The sequence below is a fragment of the Mesoplodon densirostris genome, chromosome X (assembly GCF_025265405.1).
Source record: "Mesoplodon densirostris isolate mMesDen1 chromosome X, mMesDen1 primary haplotype, whole genome shotgun sequence".
Lineage (NCBI taxonomy): Eukaryota > Metazoa > Chordata > Mammalia > Artiodactyla > Ziphiidae > Mesoplodon > Mesoplodon densirostris.
In genome coordinates, this window is record NC_082681.1 from 94,943,826 (window position 1) to 94,967,027 (window position 23,202).

The window sequence follows — 23,202 nt, forward strand, 5'->3', positions numbered from 1 at the left end:
AATAGGGTGTATCCTGGTACATATATGTTGCTGCTAAACATGCTTTCTGATTTTTTTTCTTTCCCACATAAAAACTACTGTTTGGGTGGCAGCGTTTGCAGAGGTGGCCAGTAAGCACAAGAGAGGCTTATAATGCATTTTAATACTTATTTGAATGTTCCCGGTGTTTCGTCATCCTATTTTTGTTTTTTAAATGCAGCTTTCCCGTTTGAGTCACTGCCATTCTTTCCTCACAGGTATTTTAAATTTATTGGTGGCTAGGCCCTTTATCTAACAACAGCATCATGTTAAGAAAATCAGCGTCAAATCTTTAAAAAACAAACAAACAAACAAAAAAACGCCAACGGTTTCACCAGAGGCGGAATTCCCTTTTGGGGTCACCCGAAGGAGGGCGGGAACAAGACGTGCGCAAGGCTTCCGCTTTCTTTTCTACGGTAAAGCCAACCATTCTCCTTAAAGGAGTACCACGGAAGCGTGATTTTCGGTCTGCAAACGCATCCCTAGCGACGAGTCCACCCATGACACAGGGATGCCATAGTGTCGCATCACAATGAGTAGTCTATGAGAGCTCAAAAGCCAGAACAAATTTACCTTGATTCTGGTAAAATATTACATTGCAATTCACCTAACCTGTCAGTTTCCTTCTCTCGTTTCCCAAAGTGCTGAACTTCCGGAGTAGACTCCTCCCCCTCTATTCCTGCCCAGTGGTTTGGTCCGACCTTAATGCTACTGACAGGAGGGACAAACTGCGTCTGCGCAGAAAGCTCTTCGGGGGGTGGGGGGGAGGAACATGGCGCAAGCTCTGTCTGAGGAGGAGTTTCAACGGATGCAGGTGCCGCTCGCCGGGGAAAAGACCACCGGGCTAGGCGACGGGGCGGGGGGGGCGGGGAAGAGAAAGATCGTCCCACCGGCTTTGAGCAGGGGTTGGTTGGGATGGACCTTGAGCCTAAGGGGTTGGTCTGGAGAAGGGAAACTGAGACTCCGAGTGGTGAGACTACTGGATTCCGAGATACTGTTGGGTTCTGAGGGGGTGGATTCTGTTAGCCTTGTGGGCGGAAGAGAGAGTCCTAGCGTGGGCGATACCTTACTCAGACCTGGAGGGGACGAGACCTTTGGGCCCGTGCGGGGGACACCTTGGGTGGGCAACGGTAATGCTGGGCTTTGAGGGAAGGAGATCCTGAGAGGGCGAAACCATTTTGCCTGGAGAGGAAGGAAGCGGGCGTTGGGCTGTTTGCTTCATGGTGGGGGGAGCCCTGGAGAGGGCAATACCATTACCGGTGGGAGGTGGACGTTTTTGTGGGAGATACCACTATGTCAGGGGACTGGGGAAAGACCCCACATGTCATTGTTGCTGGGAGGTGGAGCTCCTGTGCGAGGGGTGGTAGCGGATCCCAAGAGAGGGCAGTACCATTGGATGATTATGGGTGATCCCATTAGATGTGGGGTGAAGAAGGCCCTGAATGGGTAATACGATTAATCCTTGTTGGAGAGAGGACCAGAGGAGGTGAAAGAGTGATAGATACCTTGGACTGCTTGGAGGGGAAATCACCGGTCTGTGGAAAGGTACCCTGACTGAGTACTGTGACCACTTGATTCTTTTTTGGGGGACTCTGAGGTGGATGAAAGGCCAGAGTGGGCCCTTGTTGAGAGAATTCCTTACTGGGGAAGACCATTGGATTTTGTGTGGAGACTCTGAAAGGGGGAAACCCTGCGTAGGGTCCTGTGGGAAGACAGGAGGAACTCCGAGTGAGAGCAGGTATTCCATTCATCCTTGAATGAAGGAAACCAGTTGTCACTATGTGAGGGACCCTGAGGGTGGAAGACTGAGATAACTGGACCAAAAAAGGGGAAGGCCCCTGTAACTTGTGCAAAGTATTCCATGTAAGAGTAATCCAACTGGCCCACCCAAGGCCTTGTGGGGGAAAAACCCTGAAGGGTATAGCGTCATCCCATTGGATTATGACTGGGGAGATCTTGAGGGGTACAGGGGATCCTTGAATGAGGAAGATTGATTCTGTTGGTCATGAGTGAAGGGAAAACCATTGGCCTCTGATGGATAGAGACTGTAAGTGGGTGCCAGGGGTGTTCCAACTGGATCAGGACTGGGGGAGACAGATCACTGGGTCTGGGAGAGGACAGGGGCAGGAAAGATTCTATAGAGGCCAAGCCCTCTCACCTTTAGCAGACCACCCAGGGATGGAGGCTGGTGCCATGGGAGAGAGGGAAAGGTCTTGGTGGGGTAAGGGATGGTGGTCTGGGGAGAATTGGCCTCAGCACCCTACAGGGCTGGTAGGTAGGGATATGCTGTTTGGAATGGCCCATACTTCACTTTCCCTCAATTCTTGAAAGGGGTCTGGACATATTTTGAGAGCTTTGGGGGTGGGGACCCTGGGCAGCCCCCTTTTACTCAGTGAAATTGGTCATAATACCAGGCCCTCTTCCCTTGGGAAAGAGGGAGGAAGGCAATCCCCTGCCCCCTACTCTGGCCAAGAGGATAGGCAACACCTCTGACAGAAGACAGAACAGTGTTTAGCGTGTGACGAGGCCAATCCAGATGAAGAGGCAGACTTTATCCTTTGGGCCTGGAACACACATGAGCAAGAGACTGACTGCGTCAGCATTCTGTCATGGCCTGAGGGCATAGCTGGATTGGAAGGGGAGAGATGGAGGCAGCAGGGAGACAGGTGAGGCTGACTGTGTTTATATAAGTAGAACTGGAGAAGGTGGGACAGGCTGAGCGGCTGGACTCATTTGGGATGAAGCAGGCATGGGTCTTAGGAGTGACTAAAGAGGCGCATGGAGGGCAGCAGGGTCTGTAGGGCTCAGAGGATTGGTTCTCTCCTCATGAGGGTAGGGGGCACATTCCTGCCAAGTCATTTCCTTCCCTGCTTCCCCCTAAGGCTCAGCTCCTAGAACTCCGGACAAACAACTACCAACTTTCAGATGAACTACGCAAGAATGGTGTTGGTGAGCCAAGAGGGTCTCATTAGATGGGGGTGGCTTTGGAGGACAGAGGCCAAGGGGAAAAAAATCTCAGAGGCCTGGCAGGAGGACCTTTCAGCTCCTCACCACTGACTGAGGCTGAGACTCCCTGCTTTCCCCACACCAGAACTTACCAGTCTTCGACAGAAGGTCGCCTACCTGGATAAGGAGTTCAGCAAAGCTCAGAAGGTACCTCCTTCCACCTACTCACCCACCCGTGTGTTCCCTGTGGCCATCTGACTCATTCGTCTGTCCAGTGAGCACCTACAGTGAACCAGACCTAATGTTACATGCTGTCACTAGTCATTCAAAAATTTCTCATGGAAGTCTCCTTTGTTTGGTAATCTTATCTAGGTCTGCTTAATTTATTAATTAATTTTCATTTACTCTTAATTCATTTTTAATTTCAATTACTCATTCTCATTCACTGATTTCTAACTAAATAATGAAATCTATCAGTAAATCTGCCTTGAATCTGCCTCCTGTCCCCCACTCATACTCCTGCCTTGTGCTCCTATTCCCCACCCCTGTCCTGGTCCTGTTGGTAAAGTGAGACTAAACCTACCTCTCAAATCCTTTGAAGATGAGATAGCATATAACCTATCACGGCCCCTCAAGGCATTCAAGGCCCTCCTTTGTCTCTTTCTTCACTGCTCTGTCCCCATGCATAGTACAATGTTATATGCAGTATGTTCTCCATATATATTTGTTAGATGAAGGAACACAGAATGCAGAAAGTCTGGCAGTCAGAAAGCTAGGCTTCTCTTTGGTAGGGTGCTGGTTTCCCAACCTGGCGATGCCCTCAGCTGCCCAGCAGGGGAACAGCAGTTTCCACGGTGCATGGGAGGGATCCACATAGATGTGTTTGGACAGATGGAACAGTGAAGCCATAATTTCTGAGCCCAGAGATCCAGCCTATGAAGGGTTAAGTACTAAGACCCATGAAAAGCCTCAAGAGCTTAGAGGAAAGGATGTAAGCAGGGTGCTCCTCACTCACCCACTCACTCACTCCATCATTCCTGTGGGCTACTGATTGTAGTTAAAGACACCCCCATCCCTCACCCCCTGTTATCATTGTCCCCCCTTGACACTTGCCACAATATCTCCATACCCTAGTGAGGGAGTCCGTCTCTGGTCACCTTATCTCTCTTCTCACCTCCCTCACCTTTAGGCACTGAGCAAGAGCAAGAAAGCTCAGGTAAGGGGACCCCTGGCGGGTAAATATGTCTGGGAGGCTGTCTCAGAGGGGATATTTCTGTATGCTGGGATCTCCTGGTATTGGCCTTTCTTTCTCTGTGTGTGTGCTTGCATCTGTGACTACCTCCCTGCCATGTGTTTTTGTGTCTATCTTTGTTCTCCTGTTTTGTCTCTCACTCTGCACCTCTCTCTGTATGTCTTTCCTTCCCCCTTTCTTTCTCTGTGTCCTCCTCTCTGAGTCTGTCTCTGTCTTTCTGTTCCTCTCGGATTCTTGTTTCTCTCCCCAACCTTCTCTTTTTCTTTCCCCCACCTGTTCCTATCTCTGCCATCGTTTCTCTCTTTTCTTCTTTCCCTTTCTTTCTCTCTCTTGACTCCTTGTTTCTCTCTCCCCTGTTCCTCTCTCCCCGTTCCTCTCTCTCCTGTTCCTTTTTCTCTTCCTGATTCATTTCTTTCCCTGACCCCCTCTCTCTGTTCTCCCTCTGTTGATCTCTCTGTTCCTATCTCTCTGTCATCCTACCTTTTCTTTTTTTCTCTCTCCCCCATCCCACCCCTCTCTCCTTCCCTATCTAACCCCCTTTCCCCATCTTTCTCTGCTTCCTTTCTTCCCTATTTCTATATACCCCTCTCTTTCCTCCCACTGTCTCCCCTCATCCCTTTCTCCTTCCGCATCTTCCCTTCTCTCTACCCCATGTCTCTCTCTCCCTCTCTCCCTCTCTCCCTCCTTATCTCCTCTTTTATCCATCCTATGTCTGTCTTTCCCCCTGTATCTCTTGATTTCACCCATCTCATTCTCTGTACCCTATGTTCTCCCCCCAATGTCATTTTCTCCCTCTCTCTGTTTCTTTGCCCTACTGCCCCATCCTTTCTACCCCTGTTGGAGACCTGGCCCACATCTGCCACTGCAGGAAGTCGAGGGGCTGCTGAGTGAAAATGAGATGCTGCAGGCAAAGCTGCACAGCCAGGAGGAGGACTTCCGTTTGCAGAACAGCACGCTTATGGCCGAGTTCAGCAAGGTGCTGGTGCCCTGGATAGTTGAGGGGGGTCCAAGGGGCAGGGGCCACCTGGGCTGAAGCCGGAGGGCAGCTGAGGGTGGTTGGACAGAGGCTGGCCCTGGGTCACTGTCCATGGTGCTGAAACAGGGCCTCGATCTCTGCTAGGGGGCAGTGATTTGACAGATGGGACCACCCACTGTGCTGGGATTAGAAGGCTCCAAGCCATGAGGTCAGCTGGTTCCTGACCAAGTCACTCCTTTCCTTTGAGCTTCAAGTCTCCTTGTGTATGTTTTGGGGCCGATGCTATGGAGCCCCAGGTTGTTGGGAGGTCTTAGGTAAAATTCTTATGCTTAGTATGGGATGGAAAGATGTTTGAGCTGCTTCCCTTTTCTAAGTTTTTCATGTGTTTTAAGGTAAAAAGTCTCACAGCGACAAAAAAGGTATTTCCAAGGCTCTACCTGAGAATGTAGGGCTCAAAACCTTAAAAAAGAAAACAAACCAAAAACACAACCTTTGTGTAGGTACAATACCAGAGGCAATTTAGTAAGTAGTAGTTAAGAGCCAGAGGCCTAGATTAAACTCTTGGCTCTGCCTTTTACTAACTGTAACCTTGAGCAAGTCACTTAAGCTTCCTGTTTCTTGGTTCCCAAATATTTAAAATGGAAAAGATGATGATGACAGTACCTGCCCGGCAGGGCTTTTGTGAGGATTGAATGGGTTAATGTCTATAAACCACTTGGAACAGAGCCTTGCACATAGTATCAGCTATGTAGGTGTTAGCTACTGATAGTATCCTTTTATTTATTCATTTTCCCTCTAAAATATTTCTTGACTATTTAAAAGTTTTATATCCCTCCTGTGACCTTGCCCTACCTCAGCCCTTACCACCTCTATTCCCACAGTCTCCTCGCTGGTCTCCTCACTTCTAGCATCTTTTACCAGACCAAGCCATAACGGTGGTCCTGACCCGCAGGTCTTACCACGTTGCTTCTTTAGACAACACCTCCCAGTGGGTCCCCGTCCCCGAAATTTCAGGACCCCTGGTGCTCACATAACAGCTGACCTCATCGCCTCACTTCTCACTGCTTCCTACCTCTGGCCTCAGTGGTATCATGGTTCTTGCCGGGAGAGGCAGGGGCAGTTATTCCTCTATAAACCCAGCTCGTGTTTCTCAGTGCCTGCCCTGGGCTAGGCACTGAGCCAGGTATAGAACCTCCTTCGCAGTACCCCTCCTCCTCCTGGAAGCTAGAAATGCTCACAGGGAGACCTGAGTTCCGGGCCCGCCTCCACCACGTATTTGCCAAGATATTTCAGCTCAATTGTTCCTTCAACAAATAGTTATTGAGCCCCCACTATGTGCTCTGTGTTCTGGAAATAGTTGTGAGCAGTACAAAATAGTCCTCCCTCTTGGGTAGCTTATATTCTGGGGGGGGGATGGGGAAAAAGATGATAACATAGTAAACAAATAATAATAATAGTACTGACAGCTGACAGTTACATAGTGTTTACTGTGTACCAGGTCCTGTTTGATGCGCTTTACATTATTCACTTATTTAATTCTCACAGCAAACCGATGAGATATCATTACTATCCCTATTCGACAGATGGGGAAAACTGAGCCCCCTGGAGATGAAGTAATTTGTGCCAAGGTGAAATGGCAGAGTAGAAATTCACATCCAAGCGGTCTGGCTTCTGAATCTATGCTTGTGACCTACGTTACAAAACAAAATTTAATTGTGAATCACAATTTATGATCCAAACATTTTCAGAGATTTAAAAAACTAAGAACATATTAGGTAAATTTAATTGCGATTCCTGCTAGGTAAGAAAGAAGCAAACAGAATGCTGTGCTAGAGAGTATTGGAATTTCTGTGTTGGGGGATACTACTTGGAAGGTAACATTTGAGCAGAGCACAGAAGGATGCAAAAAAGTCAGTCATGTGAAGAACTGGATGAAAGGAATGGTGTTCTGGGTAGAAAATATCCCAGGCAATAAAATAAAAATTCTCTGTGGGCCTCAGTCTTCGCATCTGAAAATGGGGACAAAGGATCTTGTCAGGTCTGCTGTGTGAACTGTGTTTTCTCCAGGAGTTGAGCAGGGGGCTGGCTTAGTTTTATTTGCGTTGTACTCCTCCCCACGGGCTCTCCAAGGGCTAACGAGAGGGAGCCATGGGCAGTGCTAACCCTGGAAATGCTCTGAAAGCTGTCTGTGGTGCCTCGGCTCCCAGACGCAGACCCCTCCACAGAAGAAGGCTGGCAGTGGGGCTATCCATGATGCTGACATCTTGGACCAGCAACTTCCAGAGGAGCCTGAGGTCGTGGATTGCGACTGTGAGGTTGCAAGCGGGCAAGCGAAAAATTGTTCTCAGTATTCTCCATCTTCCATGTCTCTGTCACTTAACAGGTGTTTGAGTTTGAGGTTGTTTAACATCTGTGCCTCAGTGTCCTTATCTGTGAAGTGGGGATAATGAGTAATGAGAGCCTCTACATCACAGGGGCGTTATGGGAATTAAATGAATTGTAAAGTACATGGGCCAAATGCTATGTATATTTCAGCAAATGTTGTTCTGATTCTTTGCTTTTCTGCTACCTCACTTGTCCCCTGCTCAGCTCTGTAGCCAGATGGAACAGCTGGAGCGGGAGAACCAGCAACTGAAGGATGGGGCTGCCAGGGCAGGGGCTGCCCAAGCCGGGAGCTTTGTGGATGGGGAGCTGCTGAGACTGCAGGCAGAGAACACAGCCTTGCAGAAGAACGTGGCAGGTGCCTGGAGACCCTCCTGGGGATGTGGGGACCTTGGGGCTTGAGTAAGGTGTTGTCTTCCCTGGGGGAAGAAAAAGGCTTCAGAATCAGGCTTGGCCCTGCCATGAACCAGTGTATGATTTTGGACAAGCCATTTCACCTCTCTGAGCCAAAGCTTCGTCATCTACGAAGTGCATGTAGTGATGTCCACCACCTGGAAAACTGTAGTAGAGATAAGAGGTGATATATTTCTGAGTTCAGTTCAGCACCTGGTACCTAGCAGATGTTACTGATAAGCAGACTGAACATCAGAAAGGAGGTGTTTGCTAAATGGAGAAAGTGAATGAAGGAGTGTTAGGAAGATTCTGAGCCCAAGTTGTCAGTGGGGTCTGGGATGAGAGCTGAAAGAAAATTTGATAAAGTGTGGGAGTGAGTGTCCTGATGTGTGGACTTGTGGAGAGCAGCTGGGCTTGTGGGGTGGTGAGTGGTAGTTTGGTGATCAGGAAGGAGACTTCGTAGAAGGTGGCTGGGGATTAGAGGTTATAGGAGGATTCAGCTGTAAATGGAGGATGGTGGGCATCACCTTGGAGGGCTGTGGGTAGGGCTTGGGGATGGGGTGGGGCTTGGGAAATTATCTTGGGCTGATTTGATGGTAGACAGGATTTCCGTGGTTGGTGGGGCTTAAAAGATTTGTGAGAGGTGGGGGCGAACCTTTGTTTTGTAGGCTTATGGCCACCGAGGCAGGGTTTCTGCTACCTAAGGGGTTGAAGGCCAGTTCTCCTTCTATTTGAGGTGTGTCAGGGGTCTTCTGAGACTACCTCATCCATCATATGTCTCTGTTCTACCCACCAGCCCTGCAGGAGCGCTATGGGAAAAAGGCTGGGAGGTTGCCAGCTGCCATTGGGGATCAAGGGAATCACCTGGGGGGCCCAGCTTCCCCTGTCCTGGCCCCCATGCCATTGGCAGAAGTGGAGCTGAAATGGGAAATGGAGAAGGAGGAAAAGAGACTGCTCTGGGAGCAACTGCAAGGCTTGGAGGTGAATCTGAGTCTGTTGGGGCTGGGGTGCCAGGAGGCAGGCAGATGCCCTAGCTCTGCCTGTGGTCCCACGGAGATATCTGTGACATCATCTTGTGGGCTGATGGATTAGGAAGGCAGGAGGGCAGGGAAAGGCACAGGCCTTACCTCCCCCCTTGCTGATAACAACTCCCTCCCTCATCCTTCCCAGCAGACCTTGAAGCAGGCTGAAACATCCAGGTTGCAGGAAGAACTTGCTAAGGTGGGGCTGCCGAGCTTTCCCTGGACTTTGCCCCACCCACTCCCCACCTGCCTTGCTTCCCCTGGTAGGGTAGAGGGGCAGAGTATCTCTTCAAAGCCTCAGTTTTGTCATCTGTGAAATGGAGAGACTCACATTTATGTCTCAGATTTGCTTTCAATATGAAATGGGCTAATGTCCTTCTATGTCTTGTGCATGGCAGGCCCCATCCCATCCTTCTGGGTCCTCCGATCTCTGCTTTTTTATTCAGCTATCCATCCATCCGTCCGTCCATCCATCCAAGCATTTATAGACTGCTGGCTCTTATCTTAGGAACTTGAGACGCAGTGGTGAGGCAGCCAATCATGATCCTGTTTTCCAGGCCTCCCAGCCTAGCTGTTCTATGACATGGCCATCGGTCGATAGGTCGGAGGCATAAATGTTGGGCTTTGGAGCCTGAGGAGCTGGGTAGAGGTCATGTTTTTGCTGCCAACCAGCTGCGCAACCAAACTATTTAACCCTTCTGAGACTCAGTTTCCCATTTGTAGAGCCAGTGGTGCTCACTTCTCAGGACTGTTTTGAGGATTCCATGAGGTAACAAAAGTAAATTCCAGTTTCTGTAAAGGACTTAGTAGGAGGTGTCTGTAAACATGAAGTTAATTTTTGTCTTTATTAATATTATTCTCATTCTTATCACTTGTCTGTACCCTCCTCCCCGACTCCAGCTCGCCGAGAAACTGAAAAAGAAACAAGAAAGGTAAATTTCTTTCTTCCAGAGCTGGGGGGAAGGGGTTTGGGGGTACTAGGGAGGGGATTGACCTGTGGAATGGACCCATATATGTCTGTCTTTCTGTGCCCAGTTTTTGCCGTCTGCAGACAGAAAAGGAGACGCTATTCAATGACAGCCGGTAACTACCAGGGTTGGGGATATTGGTGGACAATGGGTCAGTGCCCAGCAGGATTAACCGCAGATCACAGGGGCAGAGCTGGGAGACTGGGCCTCAGTCTGTGGTCAATGTGCCCCTCCCTCCCACCAATCACCCCCAGGAACAAGATTGAGGAGTTACAACAGCGGAAGGAAGCTGATCTCAAAGCCCAGTTGGCTCGAACTCAGAAGCTGCAGCAGGAACTTGAGGCTGCCAATCAGGTGAGGGGTTGGGTTCTGAGATCACGGGGATAGGGACAGGGCTGGGAGTCTGGGGAGCTCTGAGGTCTACGGAGGCTAGCTGGGGAGTCTGATATTTCCTGTGTTGGAAATATAGGGACTGGATGGGTCCTCGGCCCCCTAGGAGCTAGGAAAATGGGAACTAGGGAACCACGAGAGCCCTAGGAGTTGGGCTAGGAATCTGCATGAATTAAAGATCTCAGCGGGGCTGAGGACTAGGGGCCTATGTGCCACAAGTTTGGATGAATCTGAAACTCCAGGGGATTAGAGACAGGAATCTGGAGAAATCTGTGGTCACTGGATTGGGACCAGGAGTTTGGAGTGAGTCTGAACTCCCTGGAGGTTGGGTAACTTTGAGACCTATGGGGGCTGGGTGGATATAAGACTTTCAAGGGTAAGACAGTTGGGCCTGGAGTCTGAGTGCATTTGAGACCCTCAGAGCTTGGGGGCTGGTTTGGGTCTTAAGACATGTAGGAAGTTGGATCATGTGAGTTGGTGGTCCCTGGGGGCTGTGAATAAAAAACTGGTGAGTCTGAGACATCCAGCGACTGGAGCAAAAGGCTAGGTAGGTCTGAGGCTCCTAAGGGTTGGCGGCCGGGTGACTTTAAAGCCTCCAGCCTTCCCCTTAGAGTGAGTGAGTCTCAGGGCCCTTGGATTGGGGGATATGATGGCTTGTGGGTCTAACTAAAGCCCCTAGGAGCTGGGGACAGAAGTCTGGGTAACGCTGGGTGTGAAGATCCCCAGAGACTGGGGACAGGAGCGGCAGGTGAGGTATCAGTCTGAGACCTCACCAGGAGCTGGAAACTACACACTTGTATCAGTTTGAAATCTGTAGGATCTGGGGTGGTGAGTTTGGGTGGGTCTGAGACTCTTGGGAACTAGAGACATGGGGGTTGCATGTGTCTAAAACCCCTGGGGGTTGGGGTCAGGAATCTGGGTGAAGCTGTAGTCCCTGGGGGTTGAGTGTGTCTGAGAATCCTGGGGCCTCTGAGCTGGAATCTGAGTGAGTGTGAGACCATCTTATGGATGGGGGCTGAGTGAATTTGAAATCCCCAGGAGCCTAGGTGGTTTCTGAGGCGCTTAGAACTGGGACACAGGGGTGTGTGAGGCCCCTGGGGATAATGACCAAGAGTCTGGGTGAGCCTGAGATCTCTGATGGCTGGGTAGTCCAAGGCCCTCAAGTACTGGCAGCATGCTGCCAGGTGGTCAGAGAGGGAGTCTGTGTGGTCATATGTACCCCAGGGGAGGCTGAGGTCTGGAATGGGCTCCCTTGACGTGGTCCCCACAGAGCTTGGCAGAGCTGAGAGATCAGCGGCAGGGGGAGCTCCTGGAGCATGCAGCAGCTCTGCGAGCCCTACAAGATCAGGTACATTGTACTGAGCGGGCTCAGGGAGGTGGGGGTGAGGGTGGGGGCAGCCTCAGTGGGTATTGTACAGGCAGGCAAGGCCCCAGGGTCCTGCTTCCCCTGGTCGTCATTCTCGTGGGTGTGTGTACGTGTGTCCTTTCTTTCTTGGCTGCGGGTAGGTCCTGTCCTCCTGTTCTGGACCCACTCTCACTCGTTGTGGGGGTGGGGCCAGGTGTCCATCCAGAGTGCGGATGCGCAGGAACAAGTGGAAGGACTTTTGGCTGAGAACAATGCCTTGAGGACTAGCCTGGCTGCCCTGGAGCAGGTACAGGACACGTGGGAGCCTGCACCGATCCCTCCCCAGCTCCCCGTCTCCCTCTGCCTTTGATCCACATTGGGGCAACATTGTCTGGACCTCATGCTGTTCTCCTGCCTCTGTTTCTGTTTCATTCTCGGCTTCTCCTTTCTGTTGACTTCCACCCCTCTTCTCTCTGGTCATCCATCCCTGCTTTTTTTGCATTCTAGTTTCTTCTCTCCAGTAAAGTGCAAGAAGTGTACTAATCTTAAGTGTACACTCAGTGAATTATCCCTGTCTGTGTATTTATCTGTCTCCATGTAGCCACCACCCAGATGAAGATATAGAGCATTTTCAGCACCCCAGAAGGTCCCTTTTACCCCTTCTCAATCAATACTTCCCCAGAAGTAACCACTCCTCTGACCTTTAGCAACATAGATTAGTTTTGCTTGCTCTTCAACTTCATTCAAATGGAATCAGACACCCAATCTATGTCTGGCTTCTTTCCTGAAGCGTTATATCTGTGAGGTTTATCCGTATGTAGCACTGATGTGTCCTACTTTCTCTGTGTACTATTTCATTGTATGAATATACCACTCTTCCCAATCCCCTGTTGATCTCTTTCTCTCACTGCTTTTCTCTTTGAAATACTCTCTCTCTACTCCTGGCTCTCCTTTCACCTCTCTCCCTGTCTCCCTGGAACACCCCGTGACTGGCCCCTGGGGCCCCTTTCACTCCACTTTCCATCACCACCACTCTCTCCAGATCCAAACAGCAAAGACCCAAGAACTGAATATGCTCCGGGAACAGACTGCTGGGCTGACAGCTGAGTTGCAGCAGCGACAGACTGAGTATGAGGACCTCATGGGACAGAAAGATGACCTCAACTCCCAGCTCCAGGTGACGCCTCTGGCTTTGACCTGTCTCCTCCTAGTTCCCTAGTCCTGGATCCGTGGAGTTTCCCATGAGGTGCTGTGGGAAGACCATGGAGTCAGGTGGACTTGGGTTCCAGTCTGGCTCCCGAACTTATTAGCACCTGTGTGTCCTAGACCAAGTCATTTCACTTGAGACTGAGCCTCTTCAGTTAGTTAGGACAGCCATTCTGATTCCACAATAGAAACCGGAATTATAGCGGGAGAATGAATGCTGGGGAGCAGCTAGCAGCCTCTGCCGTGTTTCTCATCTAGAAACAGAACATCACCCACTTTACCAGGGCTAAGGGAGATGTTCTACCAGAAATGTCCTCGGTGAGCAGCACCTCCTGGGGGCTCTTTATCATACTCACCCTTCTTGTCCCCACATTAGGAGTCATTGCGAGCCAATAGTCGGCTGCTGGAACAACTTCAGGAACTCGGACAAGAGAAGGAGCAATTGACCCAGGAACTACAGGAGGCTCGTAAGGTGGGCAACACCACAGGGCGAGGCCCAGTCTGCAGGGGGACAGGTGATGTGGGTAAGCCCACGGGAATGGGAGGGCACAGAAAGTGACCAGTTCCCTGAGGACGGGTGAGTGACTTAGCCGTTCAGTCGGGATAGGGAGGAGGTGGACTTCGGCTTGTTCCTTGGGCCTTGTTTGGCGTCGGGGGAGGAGGTTGACTGACATCCTCCTGCCCCCCTCTCCTGGGTGCCAGAGTGCTGAGAAGCGGAAGGCCATGCTGGATGAGCTAGCCATGGAGACGCTGCAGGAGAAGTCCCAGCACAAGGAGGAGCTGGGAGCAGCCCGACTACGGCACGAGAAGGAGGTGCTGGGGGTGCGCGCCCGCTACGAGCGTGAGCTCCGTGAGCTACACGAAGACAAGAAGCGGCAGGAGGAGGAGCTGCGTGGGCAGATCCGCGAGGAGAAGGTGGGTGGGCAGCTGATGATGCCTCTCTGCCTCTAAAACCTGGAGAGCGTAGCCTTGCTGATGGGCCAGGGGCTGGCGTGGGTGAGGCGCCCGCTCCTCCACCTGGCCCTTGCTGCTCTGCCCTCTTGCAGGCCCGAACGCGGGAGCTGGAGACTCTCCAGCAGACGGTGGAAGAACTCCAAGCTCAGGTACACTCCATGGATGGAGCCAAGGGCTGGTTTGAACGGCGCTTGAAGGAGGCTGAGGTGAGTTGCTGCAGAGGCTGGTTGGAGGGTACGCATGTCAAAGCAGGGGACTGGAAGTGGTCAGACCCTGGAACTTTGTGAGGCTCTGGACTTGGGCGTCCCCACAGCGCCCCCCTGCCTCAACAGCAGCCCTCTGGAGGGGATCAGGCCATGGCCGTCAATCAGTAGGGCAGAAGGTCAGATGTGCAAATTTGAAAAGATACCTCTTCCTTCTGAAATTGTACTTCTGTCGGAAAATTATTATAATGTAATAATTCTAATTTTGATGCAACCAGAACTTTTACTACTATTTTCTGGAAAAGTCATGGTAATACATAAGAGGCAGTGTCACGTAGCAGTGAAGAGCACACATGCTGGAGCCAGTTGTTTGCCTGGGTTTGAATCCTGTCTGGGCTGCTTTCTAGCCCAGACAGGGCAAGTAAATAACTTGCCTTGGGCAAGTTATTTACTTCTCTGTGGCCCATTTTCGACATCCGTTAAAAAAGGGATAACAATAATCCCGGCTGTCTAGGTGTTATGGGAGGGTTATATAAAGTGAGTTAATATATATAAAATCCCTACAACATTCCTGGTGTGCAGTAAGTGCTACGTTATGTTTTATTAAATAAAGTAAGATGTAAATGCAGATGTTGGTCTTCGATGTGAATGGCGCAGCCCTCAACGTGACACTCTGTTTCTTCTCTGCATACACAGGGGCCCTGCTGCAATCCCTCACACCGCTCACTGGGTGTGATGTCCTCTGGGGGGTGTGACATCCTCTGGGGGGGCCGTGGTCAGACCTGGGACTTGTCTTGTAGGAATCTCTGCAGCAGCAGCAGCAGGAACAAGAGGAAGCCCTCAAGCAGTGTCGGGAGCAGCACGCCGGCGAGCTGAAGGTGCCCAGTGCATGATGGCATTCCTCTCTGGTGGGAGGACTGAGGTTTCCCAAGCTGTGGCCTGAGCTGCCCTCTGCTTTGCAGAGCAAGGAAGAGGAGCTGCAGGGTGTGCGGGATCAGCTCCAACAGGCCCAGGAGGAGCGAGACTGCCACCTGAAGACCATCAGCAGCCTGAAGCAGGTCACCCACTGGTCCCTCCTGGTCCCTCGACACACCCCGGGCCTCAGCATGCAGTAATGGGGCAGGGAGGGAGCACACTGCGTGCAGCCATTCTGGCACCCACCAGCTGTGCTTTCTCTATCCCACAGGAGGTGAAGGACACGGTGGATGGGCAGCGAATCCTGGAGAAGAAGGGCAGTGCTGCGGTACGATGGGGGAAGGGGTCCAAGCATGGCCCACTCCTGCCCTGCGGCCACCCCCACCTGTGGGCCCACCGGGCCTCAGCCCCTATCTTTCCCCCGTTCCCCACAGCTCAAGGACCTCAAACGGCAGCTGCACCTGGAGCGGAAACGGGCGGATAAACTGCAGGAGCGGTTGCAGGACATCCTCACCAATAGCAAGAGCCGCTCAGGTGAGGGGCCCGGACGGCAGGGGAGGCTTAGGTGTGGGGAGGCAGAGCTTGGGTCTGAAGGCTGGGGCTGCTTCCTGTACTTCACTCTGCAGGGCTCTCCTGTGTCTTCTGTCCCTCTTGCACTTTGTCTGTCTTTTACCCTTTCTCTGCGTCTGTCCCACCTCTGTTTCTTTCTTTCTTTTTTTAAATATTTATTTATTTATTTATTTATTTATTTATATTTGGCTGTGTTGGGTCTTCGTTGCTGCACACAGGCTTTCTCTAGTTGTGGCGAATGGCGGCTACTCTTTGTTGCGGTCCACGGGCTTCTCATTGCAGTGGCTTCTCTTGTTGCGGAGCACGGGCTCTAGGCACGTGGGCTTCAGTAGTTGTGGCACGTGGGCTCAGTAGTTGTGGCTCGCGGGCTCTAGAGCTCAGGCTCAGTAGTTGTGGTGCACGGGCTTAGTTGCCCCGCGGCATGTGGCATCTTCCCGGACCAGGGCTCGAACCCGTGTCCCCTGCATTAGCAGGCGGATTCTTAACCACTGTGCCACCAGGGAGGTCCCTCCTTCATCTGTCTCTCTCTGCATTATCTCTCTGTGTGTCTCTCTCCCTTTTGCTGTGTCTCTTCTCTGTTTCTGTCTCTCTCTGCCTCCTCATGTCATCTCTGTATCTGCCTTTCTCTCCTGGCTTTCTCTTTCTAGTTCTCTCCTTTTCTCCTCCTGCCTTTTTCTTCTCTCTGTTCCTTTCTCTCTCTCTCTCTTCTCTCTCTCTCGTCTGTGTCCCTGTTTGTCTCCCCACTATCCCTCATACAGTCCCACACCTCACCCAGAGTCTCTAAGTCTCTTGTATCCATTCTCTCATTCTATAAATACGGACTGAGCCCTCTCGCTCACATCCAGAATCCCTGGTAGGAGCCCCCCCCCCAAGTCTCAGTCCCCTAGGAGCTCCCTGTTGAGCTAGGGAGACAGACTTACAATCAGGCAGCAACACTACTGTGTGATCATTATGCAGCTAAAATCCATGTTATTTTTGCCACTTAAGGCAGAAGACACAACAGAAAAATTTGAGTTGCCTTGGACTTTTTTTTTAGAAAGAAATGGCCTTTAAATATGTTTAAATAAATAAGATGTAGTGATGGCTCTGGTGCATCTCCCGTATCACAAGCGAGAGAAAATGTGCTCCCTGTCCCTCCACAGCCATCCTGCTCTTGCTGGAGATCCTTGGCTTGTGGTGTCAGCCCCCATCCTTGACACTCAGAAGCAGCTGCAAGAACAGAGACACAAGCTTAGTGGCTGTGTTTCAAGTGACATGGCAAAAAGGGGTGTATCTCTTACCAAATCAGTGTCTCGCTGAGGCACTCAGTCTCCTGAAGTTACCTCTCTTTATAAGGGAGGACTTTTATTTCTGTTCTGTTACAGATTGGTGTACAGATCAACAAACAGATTCAAATTGTGTGCCATACATTCTATCCGTCCATTAGGTGAAATTCAGATTTAGGTACATGGCTACGAGTCTGCCGCCATCTTTTCTCTCTCTGTCTCTGCTCTGACTAGTGTCCTTAGCCAGGGTCTCTGTTTGCCTCTATCATCAGCTCTGGCTTGCTGTCTCTCTGGGGTCTTCTCTCTGCACATAGGGGTGCCCCTCTGCCCTCTCCAGCTGTCTTTACCCTGAGTCTGAGTGCATTCGCCACTTTATGCCCATGTGTGTCCACATCACCATCTTTCTCCCCATCTTCACCTTTGTTTCACTTCTGGTGTGTGTTTGCCTAGAGGGGCAGCTCCTTTTTCGGTTTCTGCCTTTCCCTACCCTACTGTCTGCTTCCACTGTTACCCATGCCTGAGTGTCTCTTTGCCTCTCTCCATCTCTGTCAAATCTATTTCTGCCTCTTCTTGCCAGTCGGTGCCCTGGGACCCCGGGGGATTGGGGCTCAGATTTCTCTTCCCTCTCTTCCCAGGGCTCGAGGAGCTGGTTCTATCAGAGATGAATTCACCAAGCCGGACCCAGACTGGGGACAGCAGTAGCATCTCCTCCTTCAGCTACCGCGAGATCTTGCGGGAGAAGGAGAGCTCGACTCTTCCAGCCAGGGTAAGGGGCGGGGAAGAACCTACAGCCCCAGCTTCTACCCAAATTCTGGGCCCTCCTTTTTCCCTCCCCTGCAGCCATCTTCTACTCTGGGCCCAGCACACACATTTTCTTGTCAACTTTTCCTCGAGCTCACCAACTTGGATTCAGATTGCTAAATGGGGGATGGACAAATTATTCTCTCTGACCTTTGTTTCATCATCTGTGGGCTAATTCCACCTTTCCTGGTGCTATAAAATATGTGGCTCATAGTAGGTGCATTATCCATGTGGGAGATCCTTTTTCCAACTCATAATTATCACTTATTATTATTGTTGTCTGTGTCAGCTTCCTTGCCAGACACTTTTCTTTGGAAATAACCTTTTTATCATTCTGTAAGTAGTATGTATACATTGTAGAAAAGTTTTAAAAACACAAGATTTTTTTTTAAAAATCCAAAGAAATCACATCTTCACCATACAGAGATCACCACTATAAATCCTTAGTTCATACCGTTCTAGACCTCTCTCTCTCTCTTTTTTAAACCTAAATAAGATTACAAGTAACCTGTTGATCTCTACCCTCCCAATTTGGTAAATTTTCATCTTTTTGAATACTTCGACCTTAGTCAGATTTCTCTAGTTGGTCCCAAAATGCGCTTTATTGCTGGTTTTATGAAAACCTGCATTCAATTTCAGAGCACATTTGCTGCATCTGGTTGCTTTATGTGCCTTAAGTTTCTTGAATCTAGTGTGATCCCTTTTTTTCATGACATCAACCTGTAGAAGAGACCAACCCAGTTGACCTGAAGAAAGTGTCCCACCTTTGGGATTTTCCTGCTGGCTTCCTAGTGGTATCATTCAGCTCGTTTCTCTCTCCCCTAGTTTTCCTGTCAACTGGAAGTGAGAGCTCATTTGTTATAGGCTCTCCCTTCATGGTCTCAATAAGGCTATGGTGTGATGGTTCCTGTCTCCCCCTTTAAAAGGCAAAGGGGGATCCAGAGTCTCTGAGGGTGCCGAGACTTGTCTGCAGTTTGTCTGCAGCCCCAGTCGCAAAGCCCACCCCGGCTTGGTTCTCCTTCTCAGCCCCTGATCCTATCTGGGGTGTCGGCACTGAGCCTGGGCTGGCCTCTCTGCCTTCTTCCCCGCAGTCCTTATCCAGCAGCCCTCAGGCCCAGCCCCCGCGGCCAGCAGAGCTGTCAGATGAGGAAGTGGCTGAGCTCTTCCAGCGCCTGGCAGAGACGCAGCAGGAGAAATGGATGCTGGAGGAGAAGGTGCTGTCTGCCTGCTCGTCCCCTCTTGGCCTGCCCTTGGGGAGGAGGCGGGGTGGCAGGAGTTGGGGGTGGTGGGGCGATATCTGGCCAGGCCCCTCCTCATGGGTGAACATGCGCAGTTGAGGGCCTGAGGTGGGCTGGGCCACCCTGCAGGTGAAGCACCTGGAGGTGAGCAGCGCGTCCATGGCAGAGGACCTCTGCCGGAAGAGCGCCATCATCGAGACCTATGTCATGGATAGCCGGATTGGTCAGTGCCCCCTCCCCAGCCCTCACCCCTCGTCCAGCCCCTCACCTACCCCCTCCTTCCCCACTGTCCAGAGCTGCGGCTTCTCTCCTCTCCTTACGGAACTCACCAAAGTTACTGCCGAGACCACAGGTGCTAGAGGGAAGAGCCAGGCAGGCCAGGACCTGTGTGTCTTGCTCTGTATTCCATCTCTTGTCTCGGCTCCTCCCTCCTGTCTGAGTCTCTGTCGTCTCTCCACTCTCCTTTCTCTAGTGTCTCTCTGTCATTCCCGTTGCCCTTTCTCCTCCCTGTGTCTCTTCCTCTGCTTTCTCTCCCTTCTCTTCTTTCCGCCCCATCCCCCGCCCATCTTGTCTCACTGTTCCTACTGCCTGTCTAAATGGTTCCACCTCTGGAAATTTTCATTCTCTGGATGCATATCCCTTTTAGGGTCCTTCTCTCCGCTCTTCCTCCCCTGTCCTCCTTTCTCCTCTTCCTTCCTCCATCCCCCATCTTTATTTCTTTTGTTCCCTTCTTTCAAATCTTCTCCTCTCCCTGTTTTTTCCTTATTAATCAGAACAATACCAGTTGACGCTTGCTGAGAGCTGACCGTGTGCTCTGTGCTTTGCATACAGTCATATGTGTTCTTCCAGCTCCATGAGTTAGTTCCTAACCCCATTTCTCAGGGCCGCACAGCTAGTAAGTGAAGCCAGGTCTCACATGGCAAAGCCTCTGCTCCCTCCGTTAGATGGCTTCTCCCCCCATTTTTCTCCCCCACTCTCTGTTTCCCTCTTGCCCGCTCTGTCTCTGTCTCTCCTTCGGCTCGACTGAGGGGGTGATTCTCAGCCTGGGCCCTTGCAGATGTGTCTGTGGCAGCAGGCCACACAGACCGTAGTGGGCTGGGCAGCGTCCTGAGAGACCTAGTGAAGCCAGGCGACGAGAACCTTCGGGAGATGAACAAGAAGTTACAGAACATGCTGGAGGAACAGCTCACCAAGAATATGCACTTGCACAAGGCAAGTGTGGCCTACCAGCCTACCCCTTTTTCTCTCCAGCCACATAGCCCCTGGGTCATCTGTCAGTCCCCTCTCCACACACCCCATTCACCAAGCACTCCTTCCCCCTCATCTTCCCATCCTCCAGTCAACCTACTCACTATCAGTTTAGTCTTTCACTCTTCCCTCTGTCCTTGCAACCACCCACTCATCCATTCATACACACATTCAGCCACTCTCCCATCAACCCACCTACTATTTGCCCATCTGCGCTGCTACCCGTCTAATCATCTGCCCATGCCTTTGCACCCATCTCCTTTTTTTTTTTTTTTTAATATTTGGCTGTGCCGGGTCTTTGCGGCACATGGGATCTTTAGTTGCAGCATGCAGGATCTAGTTCCCTGACCAGGGATCGAACCCGGGCCCCATGCATTGGGAGCATGGAGTCTTAACCCCTGGACCACCAGGGAAGTCCCCTGCACCCATTTCCTGATGCATCACTCTCTCTTACCTACTCATCAGTCACCCCTTGTCTTACCTTTTACCCACCCGCCCAGCGACCTGCTTGCCTACCTGTTGTCCTCCATCTGTCCTCTGAAGAGTTTATTTTTCCACCTATTTGCCTACCGTGGATCTCCCATGCATCCACCCACGTGTCCACCAACCCATCCTGCCACCCAAGTATTTCCCCACCTTTGGGGGAAGTCAGAAAGGATGCAAGTCCGGCCCCTGCCTCTGAGAAGCAAGCTCACCATTTAGAGACAAGAAGGTGGCAGGGGTAGGGGTCATGTCCTCCAGCCTCACCACACAGAGCAGATGATCCACTCCCATGTCCATATCCCTAGCTCCAGGCACTCCTCACCCCCTCACACACACCACACACACCTTTCCGAGCCCAGCCCACTGCTGGGAGCTCTGGGAGCTGCTCCAAATACCTTCCTGTCTCAGGCTAGACATAGCTGGGCATTGATGGGATGAGAAGGATGACACCCAGGCTTGCTGAGGGTGCCATCGACTGCCACCTTCTCTGACTCCTGATGGCTCATTTGTTTCTTAGGACATGGAAGTTCTGTCCCAGGAAATTGTGCGGCTCAGCAAGGAGTGCGTGGGGTCCCCCGACCCAGACCTAGAGCCGGGAGAAGCCAGCTAAAGACCTGCAGGCTGCACCCACTCCCTCCCTTCCCCACCCGCCGTTCCCTTGGGCTGTGGTGGGAAAATGGGGGCCAGCGCCAAAATCAGATAGGTTGGGAGACTGGACATTAAAGGGGTTGGAGGCCTGATGGCTGGTGTTAGTGACCCTGTCTTAGGGGTTGAGGCCCCTGGGGAGTGGGGAATCCTGAGGGGAGGGGCAGGGATTCTCCTCCTTCTTGGCCCTGGCTCCCAGGGACCTTTGCCTTCATCTCTGCATGAGCTCTCCCTCCCAGAGACCAACTCTTTTTTTATTTTATTTTATTTTTTAATTTATGTCTGGAAGCCTGGCTACTCTGCATTTGGGATTGGGGATGCTGGGTGGGGCACGGTCCATGTTCAGCGTTCTAGCAACATGTGTGTGTGTGTGTAAAAGCTGTGCAGCCAAAATACCATCTGGCCAGACTGGCCCACCCACTGACTGTCTGCTCTGATTCTTTCCAACCATGAGGGGTGTGCTGGGGGTGGTGAGGTTATACCATTAGAACGGGGAGGGTGGTCTCTGGCTGCAACTTTACTCTCCTTCCCCCACCCTCACCCAGCCTGTCTCCAGTTACTGTTGACCAGCCTCTCAAACTGAATGGAGCAGAAATATCTGCAGATACGTATGTGGGTGAATGTGTATGGGGTGTGGGTATGGATGAGTAGATAGATGGGAGGATGGATAAGTGGTTGGATGGACTGATTGATAAGTAGAAGGTTGCATGGATTGGTGATGGATAGGTTGGGAAATAAATGGATGGATAGGTGATTGGATGAATAAACGGACAAATGGATTGCTAGGTGGATAGGTAGAGGATGGATAGGTGGGGTTATAAATGGACAGATGGATGGCTAGGGAAATGTGTGGATGGATGAGTGGGCAGATAGATGGATGAGCTAATGGGAAGAGTAAAGAGTAGGTGAATAAATGATAGAGCGATGGATAGATGGACAGATAGTTGGGTGGTGGGGATCCATATGGGTAGGGGTAGATGGGGTGAATATACAAATGGATGAGTGAATAGGTAGGTGGATTAATGACTAAATGGACAGATGGGTGGCTAGAGGGAAGGACAGAGTAATTGGCTGTGTGAGGGGGAGAATGGATGGATAAGTGGGTGGTGGGTGGGAGGAGGGATGGACAAATGGACAAATCAGGAGTGTGATGAGCAAATGGAGGATTACATGGATGGATAAATCCATTGAAAGGCAAAAATTGGCCCTGCATTACTGCTTCCACGTTACCAAACACCTTTGTTAAAGGTAAGGCGTCCTCTGTGTGCCATGGCCCTTTCACATCACTCCATTTACTGCTCCCAAAGACACTATCAAGCTGGGGTGACTCTCCATCCGACAAAGAGAAAAAGAATGCAAGTCACTTCCTCAAGGACATAAGTCAGTGGCACAGCTGGGGCTTGAACCCACCCATGCCTGAGGCACTTGGTACCCAGTGCTCTTGTTACCCAGGAGCAGAGCCCTCTAGCGGAGGAGGCATGATTTGAGGCTCCTGGATGTGGACAGATGATGGAGACTGCACCTCAGAGTGGGGCCTGCCTGGGGGAGAACCTGCTATGGAGGTGGGACCTGGCTTGTCCCCATCTGTACTCCCCTTACCCACCCCCCCCCGCGACGTTCCACATCTGCAAACAGGACAGTGCTCCAGTCCCAAGGCAGCAGTCTTGGTTAGAGCAGGACTCTAACCCCTCCAGCACCACTGGGGAGCAGCTTTGGGGGCCTGGCCGCTGGAGAAACACCCCCCACCAGTTTTCCCCCACCCCCCCTTCTCCAGCCTAGGGGGCAGGGAGGGGACACAGCGCTGCAGCTGCATCATTCCCCGTGGCACTCCCCGCTCTGGGGCCATTAACAGATGCCTCCCCATCGATCGGATCTGCTAAGTGCTGCTGATTCAGACGGGTGGGGGTGGGGGCCCCTGGGGGCAGAGGGGGTAGGATCTGGGCAGGAAGAGGGGGGAGTCCAGGAAGGAGGTGGGGAGAATT

General features: G+C 51.4%; 1 protein-coding gene across 3 annotated transcripts; it reads left to right on the forward strand.

The window, feature by feature from the left end:
• Positions 1 to 763: 763 nt before the first annotated feature.
• Positions 764 to 21,632, forward strand: GRIPAP1 (GRIP1 associated protein 1). 3 transcript variants are annotated; one of them, XM_060087294.1, is made up of 26 exons: positions 764 to 832; positions 2,901 to 2,967; positions 3,110 to 3,171; positions 4,154 to 4,180; positions 5,085 to 5,192; positions 7,782 to 7,932; positions 8,764 to 8,948; positions 9,138 to 9,188; positions 9,890 to 9,921; positions 10,025 to 10,072; positions 10,212 to 10,311; positions 11,618 to 11,695; positions 11,907 to 11,999; positions 12,735 to 12,869; positions 13,275 to 13,370; positions 13,601 to 13,813; positions 13,945 to 14,058; positions 14,856 to 14,933; positions 15,018 to 15,113; positions 15,242 to 15,298; positions 15,405 to 15,504; positions 17,441 to 17,571; positions 18,698 to 18,820; positions 18,974 to 19,067; positions 19,902 to 20,056; positions 21,093 to 21,632. In XM_060087294.1, exons 1-26 carry the CDS (start codon positions 791 to 793, stop codon positions 21,183 to 21,185), a joined length of 2,529 nt encoding a protein of 842 aa, XP_059943277.1. In that variant the 5' UTR covers positions 764 to 790; the 3' UTR covers positions 21,186 to 21,632. The 3 variants fall into 3 exon arrangements, with proteins under 3 accessions (XP_059943277.1, XP_059943278.1, XP_059943279.1); XM_060087295.1 differs by having other exon boundaries at positions 9,141 to 9,188; XM_060087296.1 differs by lacking the exon at positions 11,618 to 11,695.
• Positions 21,633 to 23,202: the final 1,570 nt, after the last annotated feature.